The sequence below is a fragment of the Styela clava genome, chromosome 4 (assembly GCF_964204865.1).
Source record: "Styela clava chromosome 4, kaStyClav1.hap1.2, whole genome shotgun sequence".
NCBI classification, from domain to species: domain Eukaryota; kingdom Metazoa; phylum Chordata; class Ascidiacea; order Stolidobranchia; family Styelidae; genus Styela; species Styela clava.
In genome coordinates, this window is record NC_135253.1 from 19,545,966 (window position 1) to 19,566,320 (window position 20,355).

At 36.3% G+C, this 20,355-nt stretch overlaps 1 protein-coding gene across 2 annotated transcripts; it reads left to right on the plus strand.

Annotated features, from left to right (window-relative positions):
• Window positions 1-6,877: 6,877 nt before the first annotated feature.
• Window positions 6,878-17,564, plus strand: LOC144422285 (transmembrane cell adhesion receptor mua-3-like). 2 transcript variants are annotated; one of them, XM_078112308.1, is made up of 9 exons: window positions 9,353-9,792; window positions 10,162-10,345; window positions 10,585-10,735; window positions 11,101-11,198; window positions 11,580-11,767; window positions 12,160-12,339; window positions 12,804-12,983; window positions 15,992-16,189; window positions 17,162-17,564. In XM_078112308.1, the coding sequence occupies exons 1-9, from the start codon at window positions 9,726-9,728 to the stop codon at window positions 17,230-17,232; spliced, it is 1,317 nt and encodes a 438-aa protein (XP_077968434.1). In that variant the 5' UTR covers window positions 9,353-9,725; the 3' UTR covers window positions 17,233-17,564. The 2 variants fall into 2 exon arrangements, with proteins under 2 accessions (XP_077968433.1, XP_077968434.1); XM_078112307.1 differs by having other exon boundaries at window positions 6,878-9,792; window positions 15,992-17,564.
• Window positions 17,565-20,355: the final 2,791 nt, after the last annotated feature.

The window sequence follows — 20,355 nt, forward strand, 5'->3', positions numbered from 1 at the left end:
AGAGATGCGCATGTCTCATTCGCAAATAATGAAACGCCTTTTGAAAAGAAGGAACAGGATTCACATATTTATTGCGGGTGAGAGGAAAGCCGATAATACAACTTATTCATATGGAGAAACACGGCTTCTCGTTCGGTTACCAGTCTATGTCGGGTATAAGGTTAGTTAGCCAGTTATTTGTTTTCAGATGTATGGACTTAATGGTGGAGGAAGCCGTAACCGTCCAGCGGTTACGTGAACCACCATACGGTGGCGAAGAGTTTAGCAATCTTCTCTCGCACATAATTAACCCCACATGAGATTTGAACCTGCGAACCCACGCAGGGTAATCAGAGGTGTTGTGGCGAGCTTATTTCTAACGCTTAGAACAATGCGCCCCACAAATGAAACATTTAATAATGTCTGCAGTGATTTTTATTATCTTTTTTATTTACAGAAGAAATAAGCCCATCATGCTCTTCTCCAATGATATATAATGAATGTGCAAGTGAAAGTCCAGAAACCTGTGAAACTATCAATAACAAGCAACCTAAGAGATGCAGTTTGAAATGCTCTGAGGACCATTGTATTTGTAATAAAGGGATGGTATTCTCAAGTTTGACCGACCGAACATGCATTAGTGTTGATTCTTGTTCGAGTAAGCTCGAGTCCAATTTATTTTCATTTAATCTTGTAAATATCGCGGGTTCTAATGCAATACCTACCTTTACACCAAGCGTGTAATATATTAGCGGCCTGGAACCACTGCAACCTATGGCGCCGCAATGGGCCCCGCACTTTCACAGAACCCTCACTGATTTTAACGATATTCTACCCCAAGGGTGGGCAACATGTGACCCGCGGGCCAAAGAGGTCCCTTAAGGTAGACTTTTGCGGCCCGCAAAGTGCTAATTTTAGATTGTGCGGCGCTCACAAAACGACTTTAATTTAAATACTTGCTATTATTTATATTCCCATTGCGTTACAAAGCCTATACCTGAGTCCAGTTTATTATTTATGGCTTTGACGATGTGCGCCCGCGGTTACCGTCATTTAATATTTTGTGACATTTATGAACGAATTCACTTTTCATTACATAAATTTAATTTTGAGTCAATATATCTATTTCTGGTCAAAATAGTCCTCGCGCAATTCATTACGCATATACCTAAGGCCAGTCTTGATCCTGCCCAAGTTGGGTCTGTTGTTGAAATAACATTGGAATTGTGCGAGTACCAAAGTCGCAAATACAAGGTGGTCGCAAGAAAATCAGAATATTCGAAATTCAAGAGAAATCACGAATAAAAATCATATAGGTATAAGTTTAGTTGAAACGATATCCCACAAGTTAACCTTCGAAATGCTACACAAACCAGAACTTCTGGTTAAGGCACTGCTCTGATGTGCACGTACGACATTTTGAGCACCTTTGAGTGTAATATAACATATGTCTTTAAAGAAACATTGTAAAAGTTAAATTTGCAAAAATAAGTAGCTGTAAGCTGTAAATTGTCTGGTTTTCTAGCGTACACCGATAAGTCCTCGTCTCTGACCGATATTCTCGTTTATATGTTTTAGCAATAAATTTTATTATTTCAATTTCTATTCATTCCCCCTCAGGTAATCATGTCGTAGTCATAATACCAGTCTTGCTTGCACTGGTCGTTCTGGCCATTATTTGTCTTTACATTGCTTGGAAAAAGAGAGAGATGAAAGCCAAAGATGAGACAGATATTCCTACAGTTACGATCCAGAAATAATAGTTGCAAGAGAAAAGATAAGAAGTTGCTGTAGTAACATATGGATGTTCTAAAAGGTTGTGTTTTATGAACATGATATTTAATTTTGGGCCCTCCAGAAGTATGTGTACCAATATGGAAGTAACTAGTATTGTTCGCCTACTTTAGATCAAGTTGTGTACAGAGACTGAGGCCTATGGAAATTGGACTAAAATTATGGCCTAACCCCAACCTGGTACACATACTACGAGAGTTCCCTTTATTGGTATTTTTTGAAATATTTTTTTTTCATCAATTTGTTGGAACATTTGAGAAATAAACGTTTTACCTATCAGCTATGTATGGTATTATCTGAAAAACATGGGACATAAAACATTCGATTGGTATAAAATGTAACATGCACACATTACGCATTATTTATACAAAATGAAGTTTTGACGGCTTTTATGTTCGTTGTTGCTGCCCATCGAAGCTGAATATAATTGGTGCTGCTGAAGTATGTGCACCTAGATGTCGCATAACCTTAACCCGAATCTGGTACACATACTATGTTAAGGTTGTGGGTCATCTTGGTGCACATACTTCAGGAGGTCCAAATAATTAAATTGTCTCAGATATATTTCTGGTATCAGAAGAACTAGATAATAGGCTGCAATAAGTTTTGCAGCAAAAGCTCAAAGAAGCTGATATTATATTAAAATACTAATATAATGTTTTCGATTTGTTACAATCCCATGCAAATGAACAAAAACACATAAACAAAAGAAAAAATAAATTTCAGCTGCGAAATATAAAAGATAATAATAGTAAAGTGGACGCAATAACTTAGCAGCTAAATCGTTAGCATACACAACGGATCGAAATCTCATGCTGATTATCTCAGCCAGAGTGTAATGAATTGTTTCAGCCAGGGATGTGCAACAGACGGCCCGCGGGCCACAATCTGACTCACCAAGACATTTAACATGGCCTTTGTGAACACTCAGAATCTCCCTTTCAAGCATAGAATCCTAACCCAACAGTTTATGTTTGAAAACGCACTCACATGGATAAAAATACATATTAATTTTTTTGTTCCTGTCACTGCGTTAAATCGCCATTTTGCACGATGCATTTATGACTGTGACGCTACGCAATAGCCGCATTCTCTTCGTATGGCTTTTCTGCTAATTTGTTTGTGTTGGTCAACTAGATGTCTGAAGTTGGTTGTATGGCCCACCGACAAAATATGTTGGGCACTCCTAGGGTAGACAATGCTGAACCGTAACGGTTCCTCCAACGATAGTAGCTCCATACAAATCGCTAGGTATCAGTGGAAGATGTAGATTTTACTGGGCGCTCATGCACCCCCTTTGGCTCAGAACATGGCTATAAATACTGAATAGGCAGCCGCTGATACCCAACAATATATAAGGAGACGTGTAGATAGCAAACGATGCCAACACAGTAAATCCTCGCGCTTTGACCAGCGCTGCTACGACTATTTGTTGTGATTCAAACACCGTAACCCAGAGGTGAGAAATTACATTTCAGAGTGGGCCAGTTACAGATAATAAGCTTGGTTCCAGTAACTGGATGCTCAAAACTAATGTATGAAACTCTGAATAAAAACAGTTCATTTACAAATAACTAGCGTAATAGCTAAAAAGGCCTGGGCAAGTTGCGGCCCGCGGGCCACATCCGGCCCGCTGCATCTTTTCATCCGGCCTAGATTTAGACACTTTCTTTTTTATCTACATTCAAAATATACTAACTGGGAACAAACAAAATTTTTACGATAATGAAAAAGTCGGTAATAACGTTCGACTAATTATTTTTAATTGCCGATTGTTTTCGTCAGCTCGAGGTGACTCCTAAAATCACAAATTTCCCTCAACATATATATGTCTTGTATACGGAACTGTGGAATCATTGAGAAACACGAGTTATTATATAATCATCGGCGACGAGATGCTAAAGATAAAATATATGGACACGTAGCGCCACCCATTGGCAATAATTTTGATGACGTCATAGCAACAACAAAAAAAAGTAATAGCCCTCTGGAGAAAAATTTTATCTTTAACCACTGAAAATTTCAAAGCAATTGGTCCAGAATTCGAAGAGAAAAGCGATTTTTTAAAAATGGAGACGGAGACAAATAACAATAACAATAACAACAAAATTTTGAAACGATCGTTATGTCCACTTCGTGTCCAATAAAGGAGAGAATCGGCAAGCAACCTAAATCTAGATTTTAGAGCGCCAATACTAAAAATTAAATAGAAACAAGTTTTAGTTTAGAAGGCCTCTGACAGGTTAAAAACGCTGTTGTTGAAATTGGAAACTGAATATTTTATAATGCCTACGATACACATTTTAATTGAGTGGCTTTCGTGCTCGCGATGTACCTTTTCAACAATTCCAAAACTACCGATAGCGCCTGATATATAAGATAATTAATGTAGAGTAAATTCAATCAATTTTCATGGTACTAAAATGAATTTTACCCTGAGGTTTTATCGCAGACATAGAGGTTTTCAAAATGGTAAAATTTTTAAAACAGAGCTAAGTCAGTGTTGCAAGAACAGATCAGATTTGTCGAATTCACGAAATCGAATAAAAATAATCCGACATATTACCTCACGTTTTTATATTCGCAGAATGCGGTGGTATTTCAGAGGGGTACTGCCTATATTTTTTCAATTCAACCGCGGGTTAAGTTGAAAACAATAATGCAAGACATTTTAAATGTACCCGTATCAATACATTTTAAATTTACCCGTATCGAAAATAGGTATCAAACGTATATTCCGGCAGTTTATCTGACATTTTTATATCCGCATAAAGTCGTGGTATTTTAGAGCAGTGCATTCCGAACTTTTAAGCTTGCAGCGTCTTCCAATGCATTAAAATTTTCCGCGACCCCTGTTGACGTTAAAAATGCTATTATGACAGTAAAGTTATATGAATCAGGATGTTTTGCCACCGAAGACATTGTCCTAATTCCACATTGTTATTCACTCTTCATCATTATTAAGGATAAAACTCGACATTGTTATGCAAGCGTGCCGTTTATCTCATCCTGTGTATTGTCTCGAAGTTTATGTTTTAATTAAACTAGTTTTATTAATTGTGCTTTGAATAAAAATTCTAACAAAAGTACAATAGATGTGGTACTTGTTTTATTTAAATGTGTAAATGAAGATAATAAAAAGCACGATTGACTTTACTTAGTCCGGGCCGCCACTGCATTTTGAATATGTATTGTGGCCCAATACCAAAAATAATTGCCCAGTCCTGAGCTAATGTATAACAAACACGGCACAATTATATATACCGATCGGTACATTATATTCAGGTTTAGATAATACGTGGAAAATAACGATCTAAATTTTGGCCGGCGATTCGTTATTTTCAACGCCTATTTATATCCATAAAAACTATAGTCGTATATTTCTAAAAAGTGGGTCGTATATTTCACTTCGGTGGGCAGTATCCGGCCCGCGGACCGTAATGTGCCCTCCCCTTCCCTAACCTAACACGCACCGTGCAATTAAAACCAGCTTTTTAACTTTAGTGCTTTAGTGTTCCAAAATTAGTTTCGTTTGTTTCACAAATATTGTAAAAATAAATTTCAATATTTCAAAACAACAGATGACGTCACGTAGAGCAATGACTCAACCAATAAGGGATATTTAAAACAATATAAGCCGCGTCCGAATCCCCTCAGAAGTAGGGGATCAAATTTTCATAATATTTACGTTACCATAGAAACACTGCATAGTTGCCATCCCATGAGGGCATAGAGAATTATCTACCATGTCCCGTTACAACTGGGATTATAATTTCGCAAATAGCACAACAATATTATTTCACTATACAAGAAAAGACCAAATTTTATTTTTTTGACTATTATCAGTGATTAATTTGGTCAATCTGGTGAATTTGACATGTAAGATTAGGTTGCCGGACTAATTTCCAAATTCCAAACGTTGAAATATTATTTATAGCATTCGGATTAGCCGGAAAAACAACTCTTAAAATAGTTCAACTGAACTGAAAAACTGGAAATTTTATTTTTACTTCTGTTCTAAAAACTCTTCAAACCATTTCACATAGCCCCCAAACCCCCTCCCCCCAAACCCCCTCCCCACAGACCCCCTCCCCTCAACAGCCCGGCCGCCGAGTCATTTAGTGTGGCCCTTGTCAACATTCCTATTTTCCCCCATCAAGCCTAATCCGACAGTTTGTTAGAAATGTCGCTCACATGGATAAAATTACCAATCTAAATGTTACAAGTTGGTTATATGGCCCGCCGACAAGAAAATGTTGCATACCCCTGTTATAAGATAATTCCAATTATTTGTATACATCCCCATAAGACCTATAAAATAATCTCAAGTACATACACAAAGGAGTGAATGAATGACTATTGTGAAAGTTATGGGTAGCTCAATTCATAATAGCTCAGGAAAGAGTTATTCTTTACACTTTTACAGGCATAAGTGAAATACGTACTAAATTTCATTACAAGATGTACGACAGCTTATTCATACCAGAGTATGCCAAACTGGAAGAAGTTCCGGCTGAATTAGGCTGAGCTAAAGATGTTACGCTTGATGAAACGTTTTCTTAAACCAACAAATTTGATTCTGAGTATAAGGAAAATTACAGAATAAGAAAAAAGGCACCAACTATACGCTCAAGTATATTTTCTTTTGTGTCTGGACGCCAAAATAAATATTCAGTTGTTACAAGAAATTGCCCAACTTGAAATTAATAGGTTACTTTACAAATTTTTACACTGTTCCTTGGGCGGGTTTGACAGCTTTTCAAAACCAGGGAAGCGTATCCTGACGGTTCAATGAAAAAATATTCAGTAACATTACTATCATTTAGTTGTAATCGTAATTTGGTAAACGTTATTGATACACATCTGATTGTTCCAGTTTCGTTTATTATTACGGCCATATGTCGAAATTTGAATACGGAAAACCGTTTCCCCAACCCTGAGCTATAGAATTAAAATAAACGTTCAAATTATTTAACGCAATTTCATTATAGTCATGACACAGTGACGAGGGATTTGTTTTTCCCATCCGAAACGACATTAGTGACAAGTCTCACGAATGATTTCGAGAATCGTTAAAAATATATTAGGATGACGACAGAGTTGGGTAAAGGTAACCAATGAATAATGACGCATGAAGGGGGTTTCTTAAATAGCAGATTAAATTATGGTGCTGACGAATATTTTACAGAAAAAGTCAGACAAATACTGCTACAGAAATCTTTGTAGTGTAAGGAAGAAACTTTCCATTTGATTGCTTGCGCCATATGGAAAAAAAAAGTTCGTGAACACAACTGGATTAGAGCTCAAGTATTGTGTCAATAAAGTAAAACTATTATTATTTTTACTAAGCTAGAAAACTTAGACGTTTTTGTGAAACAAAAGATATTGCATTGTAAGGATTCAATGTTTTTTGTTTTATTTGGTGTGAAGTATCAAGTCGAGCAGTTTATATTAAAGACTTTTAGATTTAGCTCAGATAACCGCCATTTCTAACCAACTTTTAAAGTGATATTATAGGTACAATTATTTCAATTTAAAATGTTTTGCGTAAGATCGTTTTGAGTGTCAAATCAACAGAATAATGGATAAATGCACAATACAGTTGGGTTAAGATAGATAACATGGCGCTCCAGAAGTGTGTGTACTAATATGAAGGTAACTAACTCTTTTTGCCTACATTACATCAAGTAGTGTAAATGGACTGAAACCTATGGGCAGGGGCTATATTCACTTGGCTACCACATACAGTCCCCGAACTCGTAATCGATCTAAAATAAGAAAAATTGGAATAAATTAATGCCCTAACCAGGTACACATACTACCGATCACAGTACTTACGGAAAGTGTAAAAAAGTGAATTTCACGGGTTACTGATTTGGAACAGGATAAAAATGGAAAACAACTAGGTGGAAAGTACCGTACAGTGATGTGTGTGGAAGTTCTGACGTACTTAAATATGTTTCCGTGATATATTGATCGGTTACATAAAGCTGCAACTTCACCTAATGTAGCCTATGCCAGAAGAAGTCTGACCTTGGTTAGAAGAGGCTGTACAATGTATGTGTGTCAGTGTGCAGCAATACCCCTAAATCACTTAGGATAGTTATCTTTACTCTTGCTTCAGCCTCCTTGCATTATGCGCACACGGATTGAGAAGGATTACTAGATAGTGCTGCAGAAACCCTATCGATAGCATAGCAATGAAATTGCTCCTCGTTTACATTCAATAGGTGGTGGATGAGGGTTCACCATACATTTCAATTATGACAAATCATTTAGGGGAATTAACATTTTCTTCGTTAGATATATAGTACTCTCTAGTTCAGTGGTCGCAACCTTTTTCGAGTGACGGACCGGTAAAGCCTGACCAAAATTTTGGCGGACCACCTTTATACAAACCAACTAAGTCTATGCAATAAATTATACTCATTAGGAAATTAGTGGTGACAATATACTTAAAACGACGGTGATGCTTTTTATTGCGATATCTGTATTTGTTTGCTGGATATTAACTGTTCCCACAATAGAGATATGGTAGACATTGACACACGTTACGTGTTTCCTACAGTCAGCCTACTTCAATATTTCGTTTTTGTAGTAATCAATATTGAAAACCTAGGCCACAGATTAATATGATTTCGGGAAAGGTTACCATGCCTATGAACCTTCTGACCTTATTCTGGGTATTGATTGATGTTTGTTTTGCCAAAACTAAATATTTTACCCGATGTGCTAACCATATGATTATCCGTATATATCCGTATGAAGTATATAATTAGCACTGACTAAGTATGACCGGTTAGTGCGGTTACTACGAGCCAGTAGTGGAGTATTCAGGTTCTTAGCGATAATTATTTTGTTGGAGAGATCTTATTCGGACTGGTGAGAGGCATTCTTGATTATAGTGCCATAGTGGAAACAATTGACCAAGCATTAATGCGACATACTGACATGGTAATTGTTTGTGAAGTCAGACACGCTGCTCAAATACGTTGTGTCTGTCTGGTTTGCTGTTGGGTGCAGTTTTTAGTCGTAGGGTTTGTGGTTAGATTGTAGGTTTTATTACGGCCTTGTCCGTTTTTGTGTCACCTCTATGCGGACCGGAAGTAACCTTTCCGCGGACCGGCGATGGGCCGCAGCCCGGTGGTTGCCGACCACTGCTCTAGTTAACGTAAAGGACAATGTATATGGTAACAAGGGCAAAATCGACAATAAATTTTGGTACTCCCGTAGTATGTGAACCAAGATGGTGTCCGCCAAGATCCTTCGTTCCGGTTTTCTGCCACCTTGGTTCACATATTACGAGAGTACTCAAATTTCAACACTTAATTGCGATGTAAAGTTAAACTTATACACATTCATATCTTCAAATACATAGATAATTTGTTCGCCTATGAAACGAATAATCACCATTTATTTGTAAATTTAATTTTTTTTAATCTAATTCAAAATGATTTGTGTATTGATTCGTTCAGATTATTAAATGCACAGAAATATGTGAATACAAAATAATAAATGTATGTACAATTCATCTTGACCCTATTGAAAGCGTAACCACCATTTCTATAACAAGTTATTGGTAGAATTATCTGGATTTAAAATGGTTTTGTATCTGATCATTTGAGTGCCAACTCAACCAAATAATGAATAAATGCGCAATACAGTTGGGTTAAGATACCCAGTAATATAATAAAAGTAGAATTAATTTATTTTAAAATGGCTTTAAGTGCCTTATGATCAGAACTATAGCATGCCACCAAAAGAACATTTCATATGTTCGAATTGGTGTTTGGATAGCTTTAAAGAGAAAAAAAAATCCTACATTCCTAAAGACTACTAAAAGTTTATCTTCGTTCCTTTTTTACGACTAATTTAGTACATTTCGTAATTTACAAATTTTGTTAAAATGTTGTTTTCACATTGAAGTACGTATTTGTCAGAATTTGTAAACAATGCTCATCATCAAAGCAATTGTATTTCTTATTTTCATCGGTGGATCATTGGCAACGCAGCAAAATGGTAAAGTTTAAGATTTGCTTGGGTTAAATCGCCTTAATAAGCGGGTGCACAAGTTATTAAACACCGAATGTAACAATATTGCCACATTTGTGAATGAGTGAGTCATACTAATGAAATAGTTAGAGCGCTCTGAATCTATTGCCTGTTTGAAAAAATTCATATTTTTTTAAAATCGAACCATTCAATGAGAACGGTGAACTACAATTGTATATAACAATTGTTTTATAGTAAATGAAAATGTTATAACATCATTCAGTATTTCTTAGGTTTTTGTTTTAAAAAAAACTCAAGTATACTAATTAGAAGTAATAAAAACCAGAAATATGAATTATAGCATATTCTTTATGTTCTATTTTTTTTATATTTTAGCTCAGAAGAAAGCATTGTTTGAGATAATCTTTGTAATTGATGGATCAGAATCGATCGGAGAAGAAAATTTCAAAATAGTAAAAGAATGGCTTGTAAACCAGACAGTAAAAATATATGAAACTTTCAGAGAATATGCAAATGTTGGAGTATTACAATTTTCAAACAAGGACAATCCCTGGGACGGGTAATATGTGCATTTACTATTCTATTTATATATCGGATAATATTACTTTGGTGTAATAATATAATGCAATTAAAACCTCGTAATTAGTTGATTTATCAAATAATTTGTGACATATTTAAAATACCTAAATAAATGATAATATAGAATAAATTTTGATCAATTTTAATATCACTAATTCTTGTGTAACGTTCGATTTGGTCCTAATTCAATTTGGTAAATTCTATGACAATTATTACTAGGGTTCCCATTGAAGATTCAAAGAAGTTTGTTATTCCATTTGTGCTTGGAGAGCGCGTGAATAATGCATCCTGTTTCTTACCAAGGATTATGACCATGCCATACTTGAATTCGGCAACTTATACTTACTATGCACTACGGAGAGTAATGGAGGTGAGATGGGTTGTGTAATAGAAGAATAAAACGTAGAAAAAAACTCTGTTGTTTCTTATATCAATTCGTAGTGAGGAAGATTTTATTGTTGTAAGGTTGTAACTACTTTAATTAAAAAAGAATTTACATCGCTAGCTTAATATTGTACTTACGATAATATATTTTTCACGATGCTTGCAACCATTTTACACACATTTTATTCAATTTTATATCAGACGTCCTTCAATAGACAGTGTTTGAACCAATAGACAGTGTTTTGAAAAATATTGCTCTATTCAGCAAAAGAAACAGTGTTTCACAAATAACATATTAAATATTGTTTCTATAGCTATGTTCAGTAAATTACCCCGTTTATTTATATGCAGGTGGAATTTCCAAAATCTCCAAGTTACGCAACATCCACGAAAGCAGTTATTGTTATGACTGATGGTGAAGCGAATGACGGTGCTTTTCTTCGTGGCTGGTATTTTACATATTTGCTGATTGATACTTTGTAAACTAGTGCTGACATAAACTAATTATAATGATATATTATGTCATTCATATTACTGATGAACAAATGTACATTGAACATCTGCCCCAAATTATTGACTTCCGCATTTTAAGTATTTGTTTTAACACAACATCAGAGAACTGCCAGCTTTGTTGTTTGCCATGTTCTAAAAGAACGTATTGAAGAAGAAGATATACAATTTTTCAACCCTTAAGAAAATGCGTTAGAGTATGGCAATAAAGGTTATAAAAAAAATATGTCTAAGTTGAGAAATTTAACAAAGATTTCAAAATGACATAATAACATATGTGCGTTACTGCGTTAACCACAAATCCATTTTTTGTTTTTAAGGCATGAAAAATATAAACATATGGTATACCCGATTTCAATAGGAGTTGGACAATACGAAAAGTTTTTGAACCAATTGCAAAATATCGCAAACGGTGGCACGGGAAACGACAGAGTATTTACCTTTCGTGATTTCAGCGCACTACGTGAAAGTTCTTCCGATATTATTACTGCTCTCATCAATTCAATAAGTACGTCATTCCCTGATACAATACTATGCAATCTTTACAAAACTCTTCTCAACACAGTGTTCCATTTTGAGTGTTTCTGCAATCAAACTAAGTATTACGTAGCAAACTAGGTAATTTTGAAACATCAAACATAGGAGCTGCCTGTAGGGTACTCCCGTAGTGTATGTACCAGGTTAGGGTCAGGCCATAGTTTTGGGTACAAATTCTACGAGAGTCACATGGATAGTCACCGAACTCATAATAGAACTAAAATAAGGAAAATTGGAATAAAATTATGTCCTAACCCTAACCTGGTACACATTCTACCTTCCGGTGTCTGCCATCTTGATTCACATATATACTACGGAAGCGCCAAAAAGTTAATGACATAACTTACCCAAATTTTCTTTCAGCGTCATGCGTCGATCCATTTGTCGGAAACTCCTGTCCCTCATATTGTCCTGCAACTTGCGACAATCCAAGTCCCATCTGCAAACAAGCGTGTGCACCACCAGGTTGCTCCTGCCCAAAAGGTTATTTACTATCAAAGAGCGACAATGGTACAACCTGTGTTCTGCCGGAGAATTGTCCAGGTAAGAAACAGAAAATATCAGTATTATTTTTACGTCTGCGTGGGTTCACCAGCTAAAAATCCCGTTGGTCATAATTACGTGCGACAGGATTGCTTACTGGTCACTCACGGCATCCTCTACCATCATGAAAACGAAGTACAGGCTGACTAATACCTGACATAGCCGGACGAGAGGCCGTGGTTCGTGATATAATCTTATCGTCCTATTGGCTTTCCTCTCCCCGGAATAAATATGAAAATCTCATTTTTAATGACCTGAATTTCCAAGTATTTTTATTGATTCATTCTAAAACTACTAATTGTAAACATCAAGCATTACCACGAAAAAATAAGAACAAGACGATTGAGATTGTGGCATAAAAATTATTGAAATAAACATTTAAATGGATGAAAAGCATTTCTTAATGTATTAATCTTTTCTATTTGTGTTAATATTGCAATTATATTTTCATAAAACATTTTCAGCCAAGACATGCATCTTTCCAGAAGTTCACACAAACTGCGCGCAACCATGTTTACGGACTTGCAGTGATCCTAACCCATTATGCCCCGAGATCTGCCAATTGAATCAATGCGTTTGCGCTAAAGGATACATCAGGAAAAGGGCGACAAACTTAACATGTATTTTGGAGGATGAATGTCCAGGTAGGAAGTCGTATAGCTACGTATAAAACAAATAATTGCTGTGATACTTGTTTGCAGGGTTGGGCAAGATTTTGGACACAGGAATATAAAATTTGCCCATCTAGACTGGCGGGCCATGTAAATGTGACGTGAAATATATATTTTATGAATAATATTTACAGTGTTACAAAAGCAAACGTGGAAAACAATAAGTGTCTCGTGCCGAAACTAAATTTAATCGCAATTTCAACAAATTCCTTTGAGTTATTTTTAACTAAAACATCAAAATTCGGTTATAGTTTGTTAGTGGCAGCATCAGGCGGGCCATATTGAATTAGCCAACGGGCCATGCCATGCACTTCGTTGTAAACACCATATACAACTTCAGATGTATTGGATTGTTGCAAGCGGTTGTAATTTTACAACCAAATGTATGTACTAGGCCAGGGGTGGGCAACCCCTGGCACGCGTGCCAAACTTGGCACTCGAGTCCATTTGTTCGGCACGCGAGCGAATCATCAGAAACAAGATCATTCTTCTTCAGATAAAAAGTTTCGAGGCTCTGAATTATCTGATGAAACAGGGTGTTCATTTATTCCTTGTCGTATATATTACCAATTCTGTTATTTTCTTTCCTTTCGTGGCTACGAAGAAATATAAGGCGTAACAAATGAGTGAGCTCTCGAGAAATTGTCGAGAATAGCGCAGTATTAATTTGGCTGCATTCTTACGTAATATAGTTCGTCTGTGCCACCCTTTTCTTCATTTCTGCTTAATTTGTACTGCTGTTGTACAGCTCATGTTGGTTAGTAATAATTGCTAACTTACTGTTATAAATTGATTTCGAAAGAAATATAAGCGATTAGAGAAGGGAATATGGTACAAGAGAAAATTGCAAAAAACGAACTATTGCTGTATTGCGTGATGGGGAAGCCATTCCCGAAAATTTGTTGTGTCCTTAAAACTTCGCAATCGCATTAATCTCCATGTTTTCATCTAAATATGCTTGTGAATATCAGTTATGGACTCGAGTCTCGTAACAGGAGTAGCTTGAAAGATGAAACCAGTACTGTAGTTTGTACATTTTTTTGAAAGTTACAAAATATAAACCCAATGTTAACTCTCTATTAGCGGTAATGCAGCAGCAGAAGTCTCACTGATATTTTTTCTAATTATGAATCTGCCTGTACATGTTTAATAGGTTTATTATTGTGTATTTTTGCTTTAAAAGTGGCAAAGCATGGTTTTTAATTTTGGTCGGCACGCGAAAGAATTTTGACGTTAAATTCAGCTGATTTTGGCACGCGAGCCGAACCCCTAGGGTTGCCCACCGCTGTACTAGGCAAAAGCAGTGGGTTGGATGTCTCCGATTTTTACAGCCATAGCGATGCTAACCTTAACTACAAGAAGAAGTTGAACATCCTCAAGGTAACTCGATTAGCCCTCATGCCACCACCTGAAGAAATGAAATACAAGTGAAAAGAAATCACTTTCAATAAAATATGTGATCAAATATCAGCAACGAATTAGTATCAAATACACTCGAGAAGTGATTGTCTCCGCCAGCAAAATAGTTCATTTCATCTCTTTAAATAGGTGAAAACCATCCAATAGATTCAACATTGCAGAGGCCCCTATCAATTTTTCCTGCACTTTCTATTTTCACTGGCTGTTTATCTTGGCAATTCGGCTGAAAAATGGCATAGTTGGTATAAAAGGCAAACAAGTAGTTGAGTGAGAAGTCAACATATTTACATATGTTATAACTTGATCTGCTGGGGTAAAATGATTTCATTAGCAAAGCGGTAGATTCATATTATATTCAATGCTCAGAAGAAGTTAAATTTATTATAGATAATTTCTGAAGCCCGCAATTATATCATCATCTCTCCAAATAATGAAAATTGTTATATAAAATGACAAAAAACTATGTTTGAATTTATTTGCCTATTCATTGCACAAAAATCAACTTAGTGCAAGGGAGCTCACGATATACAGTAATAGGAAATGCCCATATTTATAAGCAAGGCTTATAAATTTTTCCACTTTCGAACTGAAACGAATCAGCAGATTGAAGATGTTCGAAAATGACATAGGCATGAAGTTCATGACTCTTTCCAGATGCATTTTATTTTAGATTAGGCTAGTCCAAATCTTGAATCAGTCATTTTAAATCGCAGGGTAGATCTAACTGAAATTACAATTTTACCAGTCTGCCAGTAGGTTATTGAAAATCCTTTTCAGCTTTTTAAGAATTAGGCTGACACTATCAGAATGGACTGAAATTTTGCTTTTGGAAAATACGAAACATCAGAGACCTTTCTGCATTGGTGTAGACTAGAATACCTCGGTTTAGAACTCCAATAAATAGAATACCGGTAACAAAGATTGAACATAAGCAATTAAAAGTAAAATAACAGAATATGGTACGGTAGGCCTACAATAGCTCATTGTCTGAATGCAGAAATGTGATATCTAGTACGGCAATGCTGTAGTTAACAGGCCAATCCAATTAATGCAAAATTGATTAATAATGATAGATGTGGAATAAATTAACTCACCTTGCAAAACCTGAAGATCTACCGGTAGTCTACAGCACCAGTAGTCCAGAGTTTACAACCTAGGTAACGGTATTTATTTCTTCAAACTTTCTGTTTTACAACCTTCAGGCACCATAGTGTAAAATATAGAGGCTTACACTTTCAAACTAGCCTACTTCAATTGTTTTGAGAGTCGCACTGGAAAAAAGCCAAGCTGCTTCCTAGCGGAACTGGAATCCGATTCTGAAGCAGTGTTGCCAGACGCCAGCGATCAAAAAATCCAAATCAAGATAGGGTGGCGAGGAGTTTAGCAATCTTCTCTCGCACATAATTAACCCCGCATGGAATTTGAACCTGCGAACCCACGCAGCATAATCAGAGGTGCTGTGGCGAGCTTATTTCTAGCGCTTAGAACAATGCGCCCCACCGCCGAAAAATAAAATATTTAATAATGTCTGCAGTGATTTTTATTCTCTTTTTTATTTACAGAAGAACTAAGCACATGCTCTTCTCCAATGATATATAATGAATGTGCGAGTGAAATTCCAGAAACCTGTGAAACTATCAACAACAAGCAACCTAAGAGATGCAGTCTGAAATGCTCTGAGGACCCTTGTATTTGTATTAAAGGAATGGTATTTTTAAGTTTGACCGACCGAACATGCATTGATGTTGATTCTTGTTCGAGTAAGCTCAAGTCCAATTTATTTTCATTTAATATTGTAAATATCGCGGGTTCCAATGCCATAGCCTACCTACCTTTACACCAAGCGTGTAATATATTAGCGGCCTGGAACCACCGCAACCTATGGCGCCGCAATGGGCCCCGCACTTTCACAGAACCCTCACTGATTTTGACGATTATATACCCAAAGGGTGTGCAACATGTGGCCCGCGGGCCAAATAGGTCCCTTGAGGCAAAAATGTGCGGCCCGCGAAGTGCTAGTTTTAGATTGTGTGGCGCTCACGAAACGATTTTAATTTAAATACGTGCTAGTAATTATAATCACATTGCCTTACAAAGCCTATACTTGATTCCAATTTATTATTTATGGCTTCGACGATGTGCTCCCGCGGTTACCGTAATTTAATGTTTTGTGACATTTATGAACGAATTCACTTTTCACTACAAAATTTAATTTTAAGTCAATATATCTATTTCTAGTCAAAATGGTCCTCGCGCAATTCATTACGCATATACCTAAGGCCAGCCTTGATCTTGCCCAAGTTGGGTCTGTTATTGGAATAACATTGGAATTGTGCGAGTACCAAAGTCGCAAATACAAGGTGGTCGCAAGAAAATCAGAATATTCGAAATTCAAGAGAAATCACGAATTAAATTCATATAGGTATAAGTTGAGTTGAAACGATATCCCACAAGTTAACCTTCGAAACGCTACACAAACTTGAACTTCTGGTTAGGGCACTGCTCTGATGTGCACGTACGACATTTTGAGCACCTATGAGTGTAATATAACATATGCCTTTAAAAAAACTTCGTAAAAGTTCAATTTGTAAAAATAAGTAGCTGTAAGCTGTAAATTTTCTGGTTTTCTAGCGTACACCCTGTTGTCGAATCATTTCGATACTTTTCAATACATCATTTATATGTTTTAGCATTACATTTTATTGTTTCAATTTCTATTCAATCTTACTCAGGCAATCATGTCGTAGTCATAATACCAGTCTTGCTTGCACTGGTCGTTCTGGTCATTATTTGTCTTCAATGAAAGCCAAAGATGAGATTCCTACTGTCACGATCAATGAATAAAAGTTGCAAGAAAAAAGATAAAATGTTGCTGTAGTAACTTATGGATGTTCTAAAAAGTTGTGTTTTATGAACATGGTATTTATTATTGGGCACTCAAGAAGTATGTGTACCAATATGGAAGTAACTAATATTGTTGGCCTACTTTACATCAAGTTGTTTAAAGAGACTGAAGCCTATGGAAATCGGACTAAAATTATGGCCTAACCCCAACCTGGTCCACATACTACGAGAGTTCCCTTTATTGTTATTTTTTGCAATATTTTTTTTTTCATCAGTTTGTTGGAATATTTGAGAAATAAATGTTTTACCTATCAGCAATCCATATGTATGCTATTATCTGAAAAACATGGGACATAAAACATTCGATTAGTATAAAATGTAACATGCACACATATACGCATTATTCATACAAAATGAAGAGTTGACGGCTTTTATGTTCGTTGTTGCTGCCCATCGAAGCTGAAAATAATTGTGGCTCCTGAAGTATGTGCACCAAGATGTCGCATAACCTTAAGCCTAATCCGGTACACATACTATGTTAAGGTTGTGCGCCATCTTGGTGCACATACTTCAGGAGGTCTAAATAATTAAATTGTCTCAGATATAATTCTGGTATCAGAAGAATTAGATGATAGGCTGCAATAAGTTTTGCAGCAAAAGCTCAAAGAAGCTGATATAATATTAAAATACTACCGTAATGTTTTCGATTTGTTACAATCCCATGCAAATGAAAAAAAAAACCTAAACAAGAGAAAAAAATGAATTTCAGCTGCGAAATATAAAAGATAATAATAGTAAAGTGGACGCAATAACTTATTAGCTAAATCGTTAGCATACACAACGGATCTAAATCTCATGCTGATTATCTTACCCAGAGTTTAATGATTTGTATGAGCCAGGGATGTGCAACAGACGGCCCGCAGGCCACAATCTGACTCACCAGACATTTAACATGGCCTTTGTGAACACTCAGAATTTCCCTTTCAATCATAGAATCCTAACCCGATAGTTTATGTTTGAAAACGCACTCACATGGATAAATATACATATTAATTTTTTTGTTCCTGTCGCTGCGTTAAATCGCCGTTTTGCACGATGCATTTATGACTGTGACGCTACGCAATAGCCGCATTCTCTTTTTATGGCTTTTCTGCTAATTTGTTTGTGTGGGTCAACTAGATGTCTGAAGTTGGTTGTATGGTCCACCGACAAAATATGTTGAACACTCCTAGGTTAGACAATGCTGAACCGGAACGGTTCCTCCAACGATAGTAGCTCCATACAAATCGCTAGGTATCAGTGGAAGATGTATATTTTACTCGGCGCTCATGCACCCCTTTGGCTCAGAACAAGGATATGAATACTGAATCGACAGCCGCTGATACATAACAATATATAAGGAGATGTGTAGATAGCAGACGATGCCAACACAGTAAATCCTCGCGCTTTAACCAGCGCTCCTACGACTATTTGTTGTGATTCAAACACCGTAACCCAGGGATGAGCAATTACATTTCGGAGTGGGCCAGTTACAGATAATAGACTTGCTTACTGGACCAGATGCTCAAAACTCATAAATGAAACTTTGAATAAAAACAGTTCATTTACAAATAACTAGCGTAACAGCTAATGCAGTGTTTCCCAACCTGAGTCCGCGGTCTCAAATGAGTCCGCGGAGCGTTTGAATGAGTCCGCGACAAAAATTCAAACGTTTTTGCGAAACTGTAGTATCAGCCACGTTACGATTTATGTTAGAATTTACATAAAACATAAAAAGCAAGTTTAGTCACATAACATTAATCGAGTCAATAATTACTGGTTACTGAGTAGGGCTGGGCATATATTCGAATAGTAAACTATTAGAATAGCAATTTACTACTGAAAAATTTGGTAACAGGTGGCGCGACAGGTCACTTGCGCTTAATCAGACGATTGAATTTCACAACTCACTTGCGGATTTCCGACGAAAACACGAGTCTGCACACGGTTCGATAGATACCTCAGTGGTGTTTCTCGCGAGTTCGAACAACGAGGAATATTTTTTTTTCTGTTAGGTGTCAGTGGTGGCAAGCCAAACTTTTAAATTGAAAAGCGGCAATACAAAATAATAAAAATAAAAGGGAGAACACCATGAGCTTTGTTTTATGATGATCCGCGACCGATTAAAAGCGCTTTTCTAGACATTGCAAATCCAAAATTTCATATGCTACCGTACCAGGACATTTTCCCTTAGGATTCTTTGCTTTACTGCCTCCACATTGGTACGTACAGTACTGCCGTGGGTGTTGTACGAACAGCTCAGAATTGTCAGAAGCTTACAATTAAATTAATAATAGAGCAAGGCTATGAATATGTATTTTGAATATGTATTTTGATTTACTAGTATACTTTAAATATATTTTTTATAAGTACTGAATCAAGTTGTACTTTCTGGAAATTTATAACAGATACTAGGATTTTTCTAACGGCGATAACAAATTCGCAAGATCGCAAAAAATATGTATCAAAACTAAATATATATGATCGGGCAATATATTCTCACATTATTATGTTCGCAGATCGCCGTTGCATTTTAGTGAAGTAATGCTTTCATATTGTCGTCGATGCAACCGCGAGTTGCCATGAATACAATTAAATTAAAATAGAAAGACATTTTAAATTCTCGTCGTTTTCGTGGATTGAATTTTGTTCGACAGAAAAGGCTATTGTTGAAATTCGTTAAAATTTAGATGTGTTTGCTTTTATTGCTCCTTCACACAGAGTACGGTTGTAATAAACGCACCTTGAGTCCGCAGAGCTTTTTGCCGATGAGAAAATAGTCCGCGACCAAAAAAGGTTGGGAAACGCTGAGCTAATGTATAACAAACACGGCACAATTATATATACCAAGTGATATATTAAATTCAGGTTTAGATAATACGTGGGGAATCACGATCTATGTTTTAGCCGGCGATTCGTTATTTTCAACGCATATTTATATCCATAAAAACTATAGTCGTATATTTCTAAAAAGGGCGAATGGGCCCGATGAAATACTTTGGGGGACCGTAATGTGCCCACCCCTGCCCTAACCTAACACGCA